General features: G+C 37.2%; 1 protein-coding gene across 23 annotated transcripts in view; it reads left to right on the top strand.

Annotated features, from left to right (window-relative positions):
* LOC113159466 (neurexin-1a) overlaps positions 1-17,874 on the top strand; it is a 217,797-nt gene that overhangs the window by 3,521 nt on the left and 196,402 nt on the right. For 10 of the 23 annotated variants that reach the window (XM_026356167.1, XM_026356166.1, XM_026356164.1 and 7 more), the window contains exons 3-4: positions 15,025-15,042; positions 16,769-16,798. The exons of 5 other annotated variants lie outside the window; for them this stretch is intronic. In XM_026356167.1, coding sequence (XP_026211952.1) covers positions 15,025-15,042; positions 16,769-16,798 — 48 coding nt within the window. Of the gene's footprint in view, positions 1-15,024; positions 15,043-16,768; positions 16,799-17,562; positions 17,575-17,874 lie in introns of all 23 variants that reach the window. 8 more of the 23 variants (XM_026356185.1, XM_026356172.1, XM_026356170.1 and 5 more) reach the window with 2 other exon arrangements.

Raw genomic sequence — 17,874 nt, 5'->3', positions numbered from 1 at the left:
CTTAGTGCTGCTTGTAATGAAACGTATCAGTATTCAGGTCATTCGGTGCAGAGCTTCCCACAGGTTGGCAGCTTACTGCTGTGGTGGGGAAGAGGGAGATTGTTGGTCATACAGAATGTTGATGGGGGAGGGGTGGGAGTGTGTATGTATTTTTCAAGTTTAATCAAACATGGACTTTGACGCTCATTTTAACATGTAGGCTAATGTCGGTCATATCCAATGTCCCCTTCATTTTATATGCTCATGTATCTTTAGTCAAGCAGACGAATCCTTTATTAACAATAAGCTCATTAAGGCAGCTTTGGATAACTTAGCATTGCAGCATACAATATTCACATCTGATTGCCATTCGTCATTGAGGCAACTATATAAAACCACTAATTAAAACATGTTCCGCATACTATACAGGCAATGCTTTATTTACTTATTTATTTATTTATTTATTTGCTGTATTCAGGTTTTGTTGGCGGTGTTAATGCAATGGAAGAAGAAGCACGGGCTCATCATGCGTTGATACAGTGAATGATCGTTGCTGTGGTTCAGTGACATGCTTTCAGCGCAGGGCAGCATAAAGCCTCTGTTTACGTGAACTACTCCACATCAGTGAGAAACAGCAGGCTGCATTTCCGTACAGCATCAAAACAGCCTGAATAAATGTAGATCAAAAATCGTGTGTGGAAGTAAAAATATATCTGTCACATATTTATTGTTTTATTGTTCAAAGTGTAAACTCTCTATAGTCTCATTTTGCCAGGATTTATCACATTAACCCACTACCATACATTCTGTATATTACATGTCAGCATTTAAGATTTTCATTGTAAATCCAACCTCTCTCCACCCTCCGCACCGATTTTAAAAGGCTGGCCAACCTATCAGTTGGTCTGCTGTGCTACAACACGCTTTGCTTTTGGTATTTGATAAAAGAAAAGAAGACATTTGACATTTGTTGATTACACTTTAGATTTTCTTAATTTCTTAGTTAAGTGTATATGGGAATTTACAAGAGCTCGCTTGGCATGTTTTTGCTTTGCTTACAGTTGGAGAGAAGGTGCTTGTTTCAGCAGAGAGGAGTGGAAAACCAAACATGACAACTGAGTTTCTCTCTTTAGAAGATTATTTTACATATTGTAAACCGAAATGCATTCTCATGAATTGTTTATGAGGTCTATGTCAGGAAAGTTATGATACTATAGGAAACTGCAATGACTTACTCATCATTCTTTACACACAATGTATAAGCAACGATCTGATTATCATACTTTAGTGCTAATACCAAAGAGATTAGACATACAGTAGATAACACATCTTTGTTTATCACTAAAATATTTAATGTGCATAGGCGCTATCTAGTTTTTACATTTGCATTCGCAACATAGATCCTTGGCATTAAGCATATTCATGTTCACATTTATGGATTCAGTTATGAAATGTAAATTGGTGACTTTGCCCTCCTACCTACTAAAAGCCCATTTTCAGTTTTAGTCTTGGGTTGTTGCTCTGCAGCTATGAGTTTAGGACAAACTAGCTTAATAAACTGTGTGTTTACAAATGCACCTGTCACTCAGTAAGACAGGAGGAGAACAACGACAGACAAAATCAAATTGCGTGATACAAATCATTACACATATTTAGGCAGAAACAGTGGTTGTAATTAAATTAAGGAAAGTAATCAGCTCATTTGATGGTATCATTCTATAACCACCAGAAGGCTGGTGATCTATCAATTTAATTGAAGTATTTCAGTGTTTATGTGTTTTTAACTTTAAGCTAGTGATTAAAGAACTAATTAATTATGTTCTTAATAATTTAGCATTAAGACGATTGATATAAAAGCAGTTATTGTATAAAGAGATCTGTGTATTGAATGCATAAATAAATTGGGTAAAACTCTTATGTAGTTAATCCTATATTTTTAGTCTGCTATAGTGATAAAAGAGACACTTTTCCACATTTTGCAGTTGCCCTGAATTGAGTTTCAAAATGGTGGGCGGCAAAACAGTGAGAAAGTGAGCAGCACCTGAACCTAAACCTGAATATTAATATTCACTGTTCATCTGTGCATCTGTTCGCTTACCAACTCGCACCCTGGAAGAGAAAGTATAGGTTACTAAACTGAAGTCATTAGATCCACAAGATTACGCAGCAGAAGCTTCAAAGACTAACAAACAATCTGTCAGTAGAGCTGTCTGCTGCCGTCACCCAAGACAACCACAAAGCACAGCGTGGGACTGAAACCTCTCTCTCTTTTATACGTCTGCACTGCTTGATGGAATTAAGCAAAACATGCAAGCAGGCACTCAATTAGAGTTACATTGTCCTCTCACACGTTCAACCAATCGTTGCCATTCACGAGTGTAACAATGAGTTTAAAAGGTCTTTGTCTGAGAGTGAGAGGCAGTGAGTAATGTCACCATCTGTATTTGTTGTCCATAGGTAGCTGACTGATCTAACATATCTAGTGAGGCTGATAGTGGATGTTTTCTAAAATAAAGCCAAGGATTAGAAGATTATTTTTGGCTAGTGGACAGTGCAACAATCTGATGACAAAACTTATACAACTTCTACTAAAGTTTCTAACAGGAAATCTTTAGCTGTTAAATACTTCACTCTGGTCACTAGTTAGTCCCTAATGTCTGTTGTTTGGGTCTTGGCAGGCAGTGCACACTGGGTTTACGTGACATGGAGTCGATAAGAGAGTGAACCAAAGTAAATGGCAAAAGTAAATTATGGTGGGCCCATGAGGAAATAAATAATCTGTTGTGTGCATACACACCTGTGACATACTTGTGTGAGACAGGCACACTCACATACTTCACATATGAAATACAAGCATGCTTGTGAAACAAGTGTAGATGTACATGTGAAATCTCAGTATATCTGGAAACGCAAAGTAGTCAACTGTTAATCAAGTCACACAGGACTTTTATTATGAAAGGTGAATGATTGGAAGTATTGTAAGAGAAGAAGGCACTGCACTTGTCAGTGTGTACTGGTTCAGATTTTGTTAAGTATTAATATTATTGTTATTATTCAACAGTAATAACATTTAAACCCCAGTTTGACGAAGCCTATTGACTTTGCAAAGGCCATTTTGAGAATATGCACTAAGAATGAATTTTATAAGAATCTGTCTTGCAGCATAATGGCGACAAAAGAGAAAGACTTTTTATCAATACATCTCATTTTATAACTTTAAATTTGTATAATAAAGAAATCACTCACATCTATAGGTAATTATTAGTCACTAATTGACACAGTGGTTCAATGAATCCAGTCCTTGCAGATAGCAGCAAGCAGGCAAAACTCAGCATAACATTTATTTGATTTACTGGAAGAAATAAATACAGCCCATGATGTATTGATTTCTCTGTTTTCTCCTTCTTCTTGATTTGAATGACAGCTGGCCACCTTCCAGATATAGTCAATTGTCTTCTGCATATACTGAGATTCCACATGTATGTTAGCACACATTTCACATGTATATATGTTTTATAGGCATGTCTTCAAGTGTTTCACAGAAATGTGTGTATTCCATTCGTACTAATACAGGTATGCATGCACTAAACTTCATATTTATTTCTTAAAGGGCATCCTCATAGTAAATACATGTGCGAGCTATAAAATCAAAACAATTAGCAGAATGATGTTGAAAGAATCTGTAGAGAAAAGCGAACTGTAGTCAGGTGACTATTCTCTATGGGTTTGTTCCTACAAGCATCCCCTCTCACATTACCCATAGTCATTTGATCAATAGTTAATGTAAAATTATTGATTAGTGCATTAGAAAACCAGCTACATGTGGCCAGAACAGAACTAGAACAAGACGGACAGCTGCGCCTGTAAAAAGGATAAAAAAGCCAACTGCTATGAGTTCACACTGTGTTTTGGGTGCTTCTAATGTGTTTCAGCTAAACCAACGTCAAACTGTCAGTTCATGTTCTTTACATCAACCAGACTTTATGTTCTTGTCTGCTATGATGTTAGACAACAGAAAATATACAGCTTGGTAATACAGGCTGCAAGGAAGAAGGCTGGTAGCTCCTTATAGCTCATTTCAGCATGGCACTAACGTTGCAAGATGTAGAGATTCAGTTCCCTCTGGAGCCATTCATGCAGAAATTGTATGAACTCATCGTGCCTTAAGACAGTTTGGATGAAAGCATCCACCAAATTTTACCTTTGACAGCTAATTCAGTATTCCAGCAAGTACAGGGATGTTTTTCCACCCCAAGCTAATGCAGTATTGCTGTTTTCTCACCATCCAGAAGCCAACAGGGGAAAGCAAGAACAACTGCTGCAAATGTCTGTTCACGGATGATTTTTTTTTGGGGGGGGGGGGGGTTATTAATTTAAACTAACCTTAAAAACTAGTGGTCCAGCCTGTAGTGACTGTTATCCCAGTCAGAATCACAGTTCACATTCAGCAAAAGGGATCAAATTCAAAGATATAAACTTCTAATTGTACTTAATGCCCATACATTGATTCAAATGTTAAATATTATATATTGTATTTTAGAATCTACTCTGCCATTAACCAATTTAAATGCTGCTGTATTACTTTGACCAAATGAAAGGATTACAGGATTTGCCACCAGACCTGTCAACTCTCCCCTGTCCGACGGCAAGCTTGCACATTGCATGACCTCACACACGCACTCACACGCACATATAAATCCCTTTGATCGGTTAAAACAATTATTTAAATGCACTTGTTCTATGGCCACCGTTTTCCCCGAATCTGTCCTCTTAGCTCTCATTAGACAAATAACAAATATGCATTGCAAAGCTCCATATTTTATCATGATAAAAATGGAATGATGTTTATTTCATCATACATTAGGCAAACATAAATCAGTCCATGTATAAAAAAAGTAGGACAGACCTCAACTATTGTGCATTACATTATTCACAGGGTAACTCTGACTGGATATAGTATATAACTGTGATTGTGCTCTACTTACTTTATCATTCATTTTAGCTGAGAGCATAGCTTCTAGGCTCTTGTGAAGTTACAGTTAGAAGTTCCTGAAGCTAACATCACTCACTGTAGCACAAACATATCAGACACTTGATTGTGATGATGACACAATACTCTAGACTAAGTGTCGCTACAGTCTTTGAAATTACATCACCTATTTTCATACTTGAATAATAATCTTCAACTAGCCTTGGTTAGGTTTGAATCACTGAACAAAACATCACAACAGATTTGTGTCTTAGTGCTGTATTAAAGAAGGTTTGTAGAGCAACATAGGTGATCTGATCATGCCTTTGTCTTTGTGATGTATTTTCACAGACGAAAATGCTAAACGTGATTTTACAGTGTCACAAATTCATTTAAAAATATTTCCATAAATTAAAAATCTGGCAGGGCATCTGAAAGTGGTACTGTCAGTATTTGTTGCATAAAGAAGGGAATTTTTATATGCATCAGACTGATAGATTCTGTTTTGTATGTCATCGGCCCCTTTTGAGTGGTTTTTTATGACACTGATTTCTCGAACAGGCCTGTCTTACACTAACTGATTTTTCATTGGTGGTAATGGGATCGCTCTGTAAAATGTCCTGCCAGTAGAACTTGAAATGTGACCACTTTGGCAACCCCTTGATTACAATAGAGGTGGTGTTTTACGTAATATTATATTACATTATAATGATGGCTTGCCACCTGCTATAACACCACTTGCTATGTGGAAATGGAGGAGCCATTAAATGTCATAGTGCAAATTTAATGCTGGCACTGGGTTGAGAGGCATTTTTCACAGTAGTCTCCAGCTTACATTTTAATAAGTCAGATAGTACCTTCATAGACGACTTGCTGAACCAGCATCTGATTATTTTTTTTGCAGAAAAATATTTTAGGTATGACTAGAGCAAACTGGTGAATCTCTTTTCTGGAATGGCTTCTGAAGTTGAGAAGAAATTCTTTTGATAACAGGAAATTCTTGCCTAATGCAATGCATTTGGCAAGAATTTGTGTAGCTGTTCCTGCAGTCGTGATGTAAATATTAGTATTTTTACAACTTTACTTGCCTGATTGAACAGGTGAAAGAGTCTTTCTTGCAGAAATGAAAACAGCAGTTCGTTATTTTTTGCCACTTGAAGGCAATCTATGAAAAAGTTGATATTGTGAGCATCCAGTAGACACAGAGAAACATTATTATTCATTTGGAATCAAATGTTAGTCCAAGTGTTTAATTTTAATCTCTCCTTTCTTAAGCTCTGTTTTACTTTCAACCAGCTCCTGAGGGAAAAATCTGTCTCATCAGTAGCTAAATGAGCTAAATCGTCTATGTTTACCAGCTGCTAAATGTACCTGTTCATGGTTTGGTGTATTAGAGTTGTTTAAATGACCAAAGCCGACTGCAGAGGACATGTGAGTGGTGACAGTGAACCAAAATTATACACGTGTAGTCCATAAAATCAAAACTATGACCTAAAAGATGCTAAAAGGGTTAGTAGAACTGAAGGAAACTGCACAACTTCTGATAGAGAGTGTCTCTACACTCGACGCCTTGCACATTATGCACATTGATTTAATACATTGTTACAAATAAAGTGTTGATTGTTGCAGTTTTAATGCAACATGTTGGCTCCAGTGATTTTGAAAGATAGACTCCTAGTGTTAAACAATACAGTAAAGAGGATCTCTTATCTTAATGCACCAAGCCAGTCCTTGTGCTATCCTGAATATTGCAGGACTTGTGCCTTCTAATATCACACCAGCTGCGCAGGACATCAAGCAGGAAACGTGTTCTGCATCTGAACACCGTGTGGTTTTGTATGAAAAAGCAGATCAATTCAAAGTGAAATTTCTGTTTGGCTGACATTCTGGCTTTATGCTTCAAGTCAGTACTGCACATTTTGTGCCAAGTTGTATCCCCAAGGACCATTCAGCTTCACATACTGAAAGCAACAACAGAGTGGAGAAGTGGGCATGTTTAGGGATGGTTGAACAACTGAACTAGAGAAAAAATTATCTGATAGAGAATTAATTAATGTTTTAAGACTTTGAAATAAAAATCACAGGGTAGTTTCATGCAGTAGTAGGAAAACATCTTCTAGCTAATGTTAATATTTTGTTCCGTGTGCTGCTAAAGGTTCTGGTAATGTTTGGTAATGATGGAGAAGTTTAGATGAATCCAGTTTAGGATCAATTTGGATCAACTTATTAGTTTTCAGACCTGTACACTGGAAAATACATGATGAGTCAAAATAACTTTGGTTAATTATGATTTTGGTAGAAAGCAATACTAGTTCTTAAAGATTTCTATTGGTGGCTTAATGTGAATGACATACAGTAGTTTCATACATTATATGGGCATATGATATGATTCTGTTGCTTTCTTCGTGTTTACATATATAAATTAGGCTGTTTTGAGACATACTGTGTAGGAAGATGAAATCTTAATCTGAATGAGCGCTCCCTTCCACACGTCTGTCATTGTGTGAGCGCAAACCATGGGACCTCGCTGGTATCTCTAAGAGTGTCATTCTGTCTAGAAGCCTCCTGCAGCTTCACTCAGACAAAAGCAGATTAATAGTATACTGCTGTCTGTGAATCCAAAGACAGATATTGGGATCAAAAGATTAGAGGGATTTTCCCAGAGGATTTTTGCCTTGTTTAAATACAACTGCTCCCGACTGTCAAAGGGTGTTTGTGAAATTCTTTGACACCCAACTCCTCCTTTAACGGGATTCGTCCCAAAGCACAAATAAACACATCTGAATACCCATGCCACACACACACACACACACACACAAACGCATTTGTATTAAACTGGGCTATACAGTATACTTGTTATCGGTGCATGCTAAGCTGGAATATGGAGCCCACAGTATATAAGATGCTAAATGTATTGATTGAATGCAGCTAATTTTCCACCGTTACCATAAAGTAATATAGTGTATGCCTGACATCTGGCAGAATTATGCCTTTAAAGAAGTTTTCTTCTTTGTTTATCATAGATAACATCCTTATTCATAACTACTGTATGTTTTGTGTTGAAGGATACTTCACTTTGCATAATTGCTGGAGCTTTTCTGTGCCATCTGAATGGTTTGATCTCCCTCAGACAGATACAGAATCGAGCTGTTTAGAAGAGAAAATTTGCTTCTTTAAATTCCAGGCTGTAGATGATAGTTTCACTTTGAACATAAGTTGTCTTTGATGCTACTGGTTGGGCATCATCTTTCACGAGACTTGTTTGAAATACTAAAAACAAGCCGAAAGTGCACCGCTATAGTTTGAAGGCTGTCATGCTAATGATAGAGCGGAAACAAATCAGTTTTCTGGAACAGTCTTCGTGACTGTGAAGCTCTTTGCAACTGAAACAGAACAAAAAAAAAGAAAAAAACAGATTTAACTATAGTGTAGTACAGGTTATGTGTCACATTTAAAGAGATTTTCTAACTAAAGTGTGAAAATACTCCCTCTTGCAATAACTTCATCCTAATAATAATAATACAATGATTAAAACAATACTGCAGCTAATGCAGATTTCTCTGCTATGAATCATTTCTTTTACAGTTATTGTGTATTGTTATTTATTTTTTTCTCATTTATAATGTAGGGATGTAGCTTAATGTTACCTGAACTTAGAACTTATACGGTATATTTAATGCTCACTGTGCTTTACTAATACTTGTTTTCTTATTTTACCAATGGCACAATATATTTGTGTATATTGCTTCATCATGAAACAGTGAGATCTTTTATAATTAGCTACAAATAAGCTGAGCTCATACTTCAGTTTACATTGATTTCTTAATTCTACTGCCAGGCGTAATACTCAAGTGTTTAACAGCTACTGCATCGCAAAAAAGATTCATTCCACATCTGTAATACTTTTTCATCAATCCTGGGATTAAGGTTACTAGAACTACTGTATAAGCTGCTCCGATTATCCTATTGGATCATTCCAACCCACAAGATCTGAAAGAATGGAGAGGAGAGCGAAGCACATCTGCTCCCACAATCCTCTCTGTTTGGTGTGTCTCTATGGAAATATCTGGATTGGAATATCTTGTCCACACACCATCTGTCCACAGAGCCTCAAAGTAGCTGCATGATAAGATTAATTAAATCACCAACACTAAGACTGTTCGAGTATATTTAATTAGTAAAAAAATAACAAGATATACTGTATATTTTCAAATGTCTGCGTGTGGACCACTTTCATGAGAAATGAAGATGAAAATATGTGAAATATTCTTTTAATAAGTCTGTGATTACCATTGAGGCAGATAAAAACTAAATTATCAATACGCAAATCTAAGCTCACTGTGGTGTGTTTTTGTTCAGTAGTCAGTCAGCATGAATGTGGAACTATGTGCACGTCAGGCCTTTGGACACTGTCACATTTTGAGGAATCCGGTGTCAGTGGGGTGATCTAGGTGAAATGAAGAGTGGATTGTTTAGGAAGCGTACATGTGGCAGCACCGACCAACTCAGCTGGCAAGAGTAGAAATTGTGCACTGTAGCCACAGCTGTGGGAGCTATCAATTTCCATCAGAGTGGCTGGTCACTCGGCCCGTTTCCTCTCTCGCTCTCCCTCTGTTGCTCGAGGAGGATAATGAGGGAGATGGTGAGCTCTGTAATGCCACTAACACTCCACTGTTAGATAGATGCATTGGGCTTAGGCTGTGCTACTAAGAGATGAGCCCTCACTTATAGTCATTACTCTTGATTTGGTCCAAATTGTAATTTAACAACAAATCGATCCACTGGCAGCTCTGACCTTTGCTGCAAGGCTTTTACATTTTCCCTTAAAGCACCTATGCAACAGGGGATTTTAGAGCAGCTTTCCTGCAACTGTTGTACTACTGCTGTTTTATTTAACTTTGTTATTGCTCATATGGTGATGACAATAGCATCCCCGGATTAATAACAGTGAAGAAAAATTGATTAAAAAAAATAAACAAACGCTTTTTTAAAGGCACAATTTACAGACCTTTTAAATAGTGTTGGATGTGTTTTTGTCAGAAGATACCACACTTCAGTATTGCAAAATTAATTCAAAGATCACATAAAGTTCTGTTTACTTGTCAAAGGGAGTTCCCACTGTTTAGTTGGTAGAAACAGCGCTGAAAAACAAGCCCGATGACATCATCCGGATTATCTGAAACAATGTGGAGATACAGAGGAACATCCTGCTGTCAGTGATTAAATAGTGAACAGGAGTGTGTCTTAATTATTTGTTAATCATAAATTAGAGATTAGGCTGGCTTGTATGTTGTACATATTATAAAGCCCTTTGAAGCTAATTCGTGATTTGCTAAACCGTCTCCTAAACACCAGTAAGTCGTGTTTGCACATTTCCCTTCTCTTTCAGACTGAACTACCAAGATGGCAAACACAAGCATGTTGTTTCCTGATAGCACAGAGCAGTATGACTGCAGTCTCTTCTTACTATTATTTGTAGTTGTCAATCTGCAAAGACCTCTGCGGCATCTTTAAAGCGATGTCCAAATATTCACATAGAATTTTAGCAAAGAGACTTTGAGTTTAGGCTTTTGCACAATGAACGATGATGGTAGGTGACCTACTTTTAGAAATGCTGGTGTGAAAAACTGCTTCGGTTTGAGGCTATTTAAAATAGAATTGAACTGCTTTCATTAGGAAGTGTCAGTTGCTTAATAATTCATAATATTGAACATCATTACTTTTCATTCAGTTACACTGATAATGCTGTACATTTCACATATTATACAACATGTCTTTATTTAAGTGACTGTCTCACATTCTGACTGTCTAGTTGACCAATTGAGCACAATGCTGTTCCCTGAATAACTACTACATTTATTGAACTATTACAGATGCAGAACATGAACACAAACTATTTTTGGTGTCAAACCTTTTTTCATTCAGATTTTCTTCTTTAAATACACAGCTTTCTAGGAGCTATTTATCTTAAATTCATTTTCTACCATTAAATGGCTATTACGGTTGTGATCTTGCATACTTGTGCTTAAGTAGGCGCAACATTCACCTATCTGTTGATCAGAAGATAATTATTATTAAAACCTATAGCCTGGAATTAAGCAATAGAAATTAAAACAGGAACAAAACATACTGTCTTGGTGTAGGGAAGAGATCGGGGTTGATGGTTGGGCAACATACACTGAAGTGGGCTACAGCGGTTTGTTTCCCACTATTTATTCTTTAGTAAATCACTATTTTACTGCAAATCAAGATTAAGTCCTAAACCTAACCCTGTAGTATTTCTGCCTTGATCTGGTCCACTCCACATTTATCAGTGTGGCCATAATGATGGTCCCTCACATGATAACCGCCTACTGTGGCACCCATACAAAGTATGGTCCTGAATAATGGAGTAATATTCAAAGCAGGTGGGTTAAATCTGCTATTACACACTCAATTAGGTACGCTTTGAGCAAACAGCAGAAAAAAAATAAACAGAAAGACATTTTTGAATGATGACTATGATAGCTGTAGTGGATAGATAGTGTCAGCGTGTATAGACGTTTACCTCATGTGGGTCATTTTAATTAAGTGGCAGTCTGGGTGGGTGGTGGCTTGTTACCTTATTTGTGGTGATGTGGAGTTGAATCCTTTGTCATTTTGACAAAATACCCAAATCATTTCAGCGTCTCAATGTTACCGTGACATTGGATGTTTTTTTGTTATTTTTCCACGGAGTGTGGATGGAACAGAAAAGAAAACCCAACAACAATTTTACCACGTTAGTGCCTCTGTAAATTTGGTACAACTTTGTTTACTGTTGTATTTGACGGTAAGCAAACAATAATAAGTTAAGAAGACTAGAAGAAAATGTCAGAAGCGGTACTCATTGAATTTTGCATGCATTACCCCAAAAGTCTTCCCACCTTTACTTGGTGGGAAGTGCTAGAATGTAAATCCATCTGCAACAATTCAATAATAGAGGCAGAAAAAACTGTACAAACCTAACTCGCTGCAGTGCTGATGATGTTAAGAGCAATAGACACAAGGTTGATTCGGGCAGACAAGATGTTCTAAAATTGTCAAATGGCAGAGAAAATTGAATTATATCTAATGCTGGAAGTTGTGTCTATTGAATGTGACACATGTTCCCTTATGTGAAATCTAGTGGCACCCGGAGCCCTCCCTGCTCACGCCGTGTCTCTTCAGACACAATACAGGACAGACATGTATGTCTTAATGACATTTTGTTGAGCTGGCTGATGGTAGTCAGTGTGGTGTATAATAGTAGATTAAGTGCTGCTACTTTGGCTTCCTACTGACGATCACTGACACTGTGAATCAGTTATCACAGTCAGAGCATCAAGGATGTGTTGACGTGTCAGAATCAGCCATTCACAGGAGGCAAATGCAACAGAAAGGACAACGGATTCATAGATTCACTGTATATGCCATCCTTTAATTTTTCTTTGTGGTACAGCATGCTAGATTTAATTCAGTGAGGCATCAGTTTGAATAATAATGTAATTGTTTCATTGGAGCCATACATTATGTGCATGATCAACAACACACGGCCATCAGACATGCAGATTGTGTGATAGACTGTTGAGTGCATTTCGGTGTAGTGTTACCAGCACAATTGCACTGGGATCACTTTTTGAAGGGGATTAAATGGATTTACGTCTCTGGATTAGGATGTAACCAGCTGGGTACATTTGTGAAGGAAAATGTGTGTGCGTGTGTGTTTGTGTGTATATGTGTATCCGTGTATGTGATAGGGGACTTGTTTTAATGGTCTCTGTCAGGTGATACTGCTGTTAGAGGAAAGCTCCTTTTCTTTTAAACACTACCAAATAAAACCTTGCGTATTGTTTCCACCAAAGAACTGCTGATGTTTGGTTTGTTGTCAAAATAATGAGTTATACCACTAGTCAGAATGTGCATAAATGGCTGTAGCAAAACCCTTTAAATTCAATTCTCTAAGCGCCGATAATCTGTTTTCTTGTTTAACGGACCTGGAAACGTGTTTTGGTTTACATTACATCTCTACTGTGCTCAGATACTGTATGTTTAAATGTAAGCAATGCTGTATGCTGCAGGCTTCTCAAACTTTACAATAATTACAAAAAAAAAAAATCATTGTCCCTCCAAATGTTTCACGATTTTAAGTCAATTTGGATTATAGATGAATAGAGGAAGGGAATCACCAAAATACTGTGGTAATTGCACAATAACTACTTGCTGAACTGAAATGCAGTATGAGGAGTAAAACGCATAACTCACCGTCTGTGTTTGGGGTCTTGACATCAGCAAACGCTCTTGATTCTTTTTCTTTTTTCTTCTCATTTGGTCATTTTGCAACTTCTAGCTTCATGCTTGCCTTGTCATAATGCTTTTTCAGTAACATGCTTCTCATCATCTAGCTAACTTTTTGTGAACAAAGTGCCCTGTGTAGTTTCTTTCATAGCCCAATCTCATTTATCTTCATGTCCAAACTGTTAAACTTAGGGCAGAGGGTTCACTTATTGCCCACAGTTTAACGGAGTGAAATTAGAATTACGCTACACACGTTTGTGTGCAAAATTCATGATTGAAAGTTATTGTTAATCGCTGTTTTCTTAATTGCTATTTTACTCACTACTTCAAAATAAAATATGCAACTCAAATACACCCAAAACACAAAATTTAATCAATTCGTTCTTGCCATGTGTTTGCCAACTGAAGCAGTGAACTGTCTCATGGTCATGTAATTTGTTCACAAAATGATGATTGTTTTTTGTGCATGATGTCTGTTTTGGAAGGGGAACCAATGGTGATGGTAAGTTTTGGGTCATAAAATCGCTTGTATCTGGGAAAGAAACCATGTTAAAGAGGTAGGAGTTTATTTAATAGTGATAATTTGGCTTTTGTGCCTTTCCGGCCGCATGGAGTAACTGGATTGATACAGGGACATGTTTTGTTGTAAAAATATAGATTAGACATTGCATGCTACTTGAAAAATGAAAAAAGTAATAATATCAATAGTTTCATCATCAAATCATTTTTTTTTATTTGTAACATTTTGTGTAAATTTAAATATTAAACCTGGAAACTTCAGATATCTCCAGCCACTTAATCACTTAATGGTGAACAGAGCTGTTGACTGACTGTTTTTGTTCTTTTTATAGGCGGTCTATGGGCCCCCACACACTGTCATTTTATTGGTTTTGCATGTTTCCAGTCACATCATTTTGTCAAACCGATTAATTTTCCCCACCGGTAGCATGCCATTTACCTCACGTTTCTACTCTACCAACATGTAATTCTTCTCTCAGTCTCCTTTATTAGAGTGACAGATTTTACATGGCAGTTTTCTCACCTCCACAAACCTCACTTTGATTGCCAAAATTATGTTAGGGCCATTTCAATTGGAAGGCAATCTCCCTTTGCATTGCCAATATGTGCTCACTGGTCATTGCTTTCTGTACTGTGACCAAATCACCTGAATAGAGTTCCAGTAACACAAGACCCCCACTACTTGTTCTGAAACCTTAGAGGCATTGCTTTACCACAACTCTATTTAGTTAGGTTATTTTCTCTTGCAATGCATTTCATCACATGCGGTGTAGAGCAGCTTTTCATTTAAGGAAAAACTGCACATGATTTGGCTGAATTAAATGGTTACTGATACCAAAAACGAAGTCTATCACATTTTCTAAGTCAAGCAAATAAAACATTTGATGAGACTAACATAATAAGATGTGTTTATCACCCCCTCACCACAGTATACCTGATTATCTATACTGGTTCATCAGTATACTGCCACAATTTAATAGTGATGCCAGAGGCCAGTGTATTCGAGCTTAAATCAAATATTCAGTGGCTCATTCAGGTATAACACTGTCCTGTATTCCAGGTCAGTGCATGAGTGAAATGGGGGGATTAGAAAAAAAAGGGCCTATGCATAAATCAGCCTTTCCCTTGCAGGGGTTACAATAGGTCACTTGCATGTGATGTTTAATGCCTTGCATGGTTACGACATGCAATGGCCAGTACTAGTCTGCATGCTGCTTAATGAATGTCTCCCTCTCTTTCTCTTTACCTGTCCGTGCTTCCAGAAGACAACTATACTCAAGGTGGGTACATTAGTGTAGTCCTGCTATGTCTCGTATGCACAAACACTGTCACAGCTACGGCTTCTCAAATGAATGTATGTAGGCAAATGCTTTGAGTTGATTATGGTGTTGACTGGAGTGGTAAGTTTGTTCATTGTTGGTTATGTCTTTTTTGTTTTTGTCTTTTTTATATTTATATATTGGGAACTTAATGCAGTTCATTTTCCAGAAAATGCTGTAACTGTCACAGTCAAACAATTAGATTAATGAAGACAATTAAAAGAGAAAATTAAAAGGTTTCTTTTGTTATTCATTGTAGGTCTAAATTAAATACTGTATTGTAAAGAATATCATAATCAATAATACAATTATCTCTGAATAGGTGATTAAATAATACCTGCATTTATTTCCTTTATGTAGTCTAAGAATAAGATTAGCAATTATGTACTTCTCAGCAGTAGATACTTTGAGTACCCTTGGAGTACTGCTGGTTTTCTAATCTATCAACTGGTTACCTGTAAATACTTTTTTACCTCAGGTGTAATTCAATTCAGCAATTTCATCAATAAAAGGGAACCGACTAAATCAGAAAGGTGAAAAATAAATAATATTGCTATTCCTTAGCTGATAATGCTAATAATGATAATTAAAGTATTGTTAGAGATTTGAAACCATCAGAGTTCCTACAAACAGAACATTACACATCAAATCAGTATCAATACATTCATTTAAAATGTCAACGCACTGATTATTTGAATAAGTTCCCAATATATTATTGAAAAAAACTGAATGTAGATTTTAACCTGTCACATTATTTCCTGACTTACTGTTTGTTTGTGGTAGTTGCTATCATACAGAAAGCTGACACCATGTGGTAGACTATGTGGGTTTCACAATCACTCTGATAAGTACATCAAGTTTTCAGTGGGTAAATATGTCAGATGTATTGTAGTGTAAGTATCCTGCCATAGAAAAATGACCATAATAACTGATTATTGCCATATTTCTAAACTACAGGCATTTAACACCATTTTACATCAAGAATAAAACAATATACTAACAACAACTATTTTTTATTGGCTAGGTAGCTCACTAGCTGTCTGGCTTCAACTATCCTCTGAAAGCTAGAGCAGTATGGAGAGGTTGTGGATGCACGAGCCAAACTAAGCAGTTAGCGCTGCACCCTCAGCAGCATAGTCCGTGGCTTATACCGCCTAACACTGTCAATCAAATTAATGCTTCCTAATTAAACTGTAGATTTGAGCTTTAAGTTAATTTGTATTCATTGCTACTTAAAACAGCACGGAGACCAGATCACGTTCAATCCTATTTTTTCCTTTGTGACTCAAATGTTATGTGGACACTTGATGTCAAAGGTGTCTTGAACTGTATTTGTGCTTAGGGATTCTTCTCCCGGTGGTTTGAAGAATGATAGCGTGTGCACTTCTCATCTTAAAGAATGATAAAAAAAAATAAAGAAAAGGTCAAACCGAATTTAGATTTCTAAATGATGTCTAGTAAGTGACTGATGATGCATTGCAACCTGCTCTGGTTGACCGAATGCTCATCGTGTGAACCCTGTCTGTGTACCCTGCTCTATTTCTCTCCGTTCCACTCTTCCCTTTTTTTACCAACACTCCTCAAGTAACACAGACATCTGCTCTGAAAGAGATGCCTGCATGTCAGTGTCACACAGCTTCCCATGATCCCTTGTTCTCTTCTGACTGTGCTCTTGTTTTCCTTTAAGGTCTGGCACACCTGATGATGGGCGACCAAGGTATGAGCTCCGTTCCTTTCTTCCTGTCATTCCTCCATTGTCCCTCCTGCTCCCATTGTGCTCAGAAATGTGTGTGTCTCTAAATCTTGTGCGACGCTCAGGCTTGAAGCTTCAGATATGGGCTGTCATTTAACTTCTTTCAAATGACCTAGTTGATTTTTATTCTCCCAGCGTTTTTTTTTTTTTTTTACTCTTTTTTTTCATATGACCCCTTTTCAAGCTCATTTAGTTTTCTACTCCCCAGTCTCGCTGCGTAGCTGTGTCATTCATCTCCACACTTTCCTTCTTTTTAATTATTCACATCTACTGTACATTCCGATGTTTTATGATGATGTGTACTTCGAGTGTGCACACGTGTACATGGGCATTAACATCATTAGGTTCTAATGCATGGTGGTGGAAAAATAGCTCAGTGAATTTTTAGCTTAATCCTCATCAGACCCCGCTGCTGTAATGCATGTCACACAGTCTGTCTTCCCCTCTCTGTGTTTTTTGTGGCTGCTGCATATCCTTATCACACAGCAGAGCAGCAATGTCACATATTGTTTTTTTTTTTTCTTTCCTCTTTCCATCTTTAGTCTCTTTTGCTGCCAGACATTTCCTCTAATAAATTTGCACATATATGTAGCCATCAAGCCTCTTCCCCCTCTCCCCTGTCCTTTTCCAACTTGACCATGACACTTATCAGTGTCTTCCTCTCCTTCTGTTCTCCCTTTTTGTCTGGAATCTGCTTTCTTCATGGAACATTTCATCAAATCTCATAGGTAAAAGTAAAGGTACTACCCTTTCAATTCTCTGAATTCATTAAACTATGACAGCAGTGTTTGTGGCATTATATACTTGTGCTGATTAAGTATACAAAGCCACTGGCATATTTTTTTTAATTGGTTTCTCAACTATTAAAAGCTTTTCAAGGTAGGTGCCCGCTTTTGCTTTGCATCCACACATTTTAACTGCGTCACCTGTTTCTTTTGTGCTTGATGCATGGGAATCATAAAAGAGACTCACGTGGGCACCTGAACACAATAGTTTCTGTCCTAGTTCCAGTAAACCACCACCACCCTGGGGTAACTACA

The sequence above is a fragment of the Anabas testudineus genome, chromosome 15, assembly GCF_900324465.2.
Source record: "Anabas testudineus chromosome 15, fAnaTes1.2, whole genome shotgun sequence".
Classification (NCBI taxonomy): domain Eukaryota; kingdom Metazoa; phylum Chordata; class Actinopteri; order Anabantiformes; family Anabantidae; genus Anabas; species Anabas testudineus.
The sequence above is the reverse complement of the archived record's forward strand: the minus strand, read 5'-3'. Positions and strand labels throughout refer to the sequence as shown.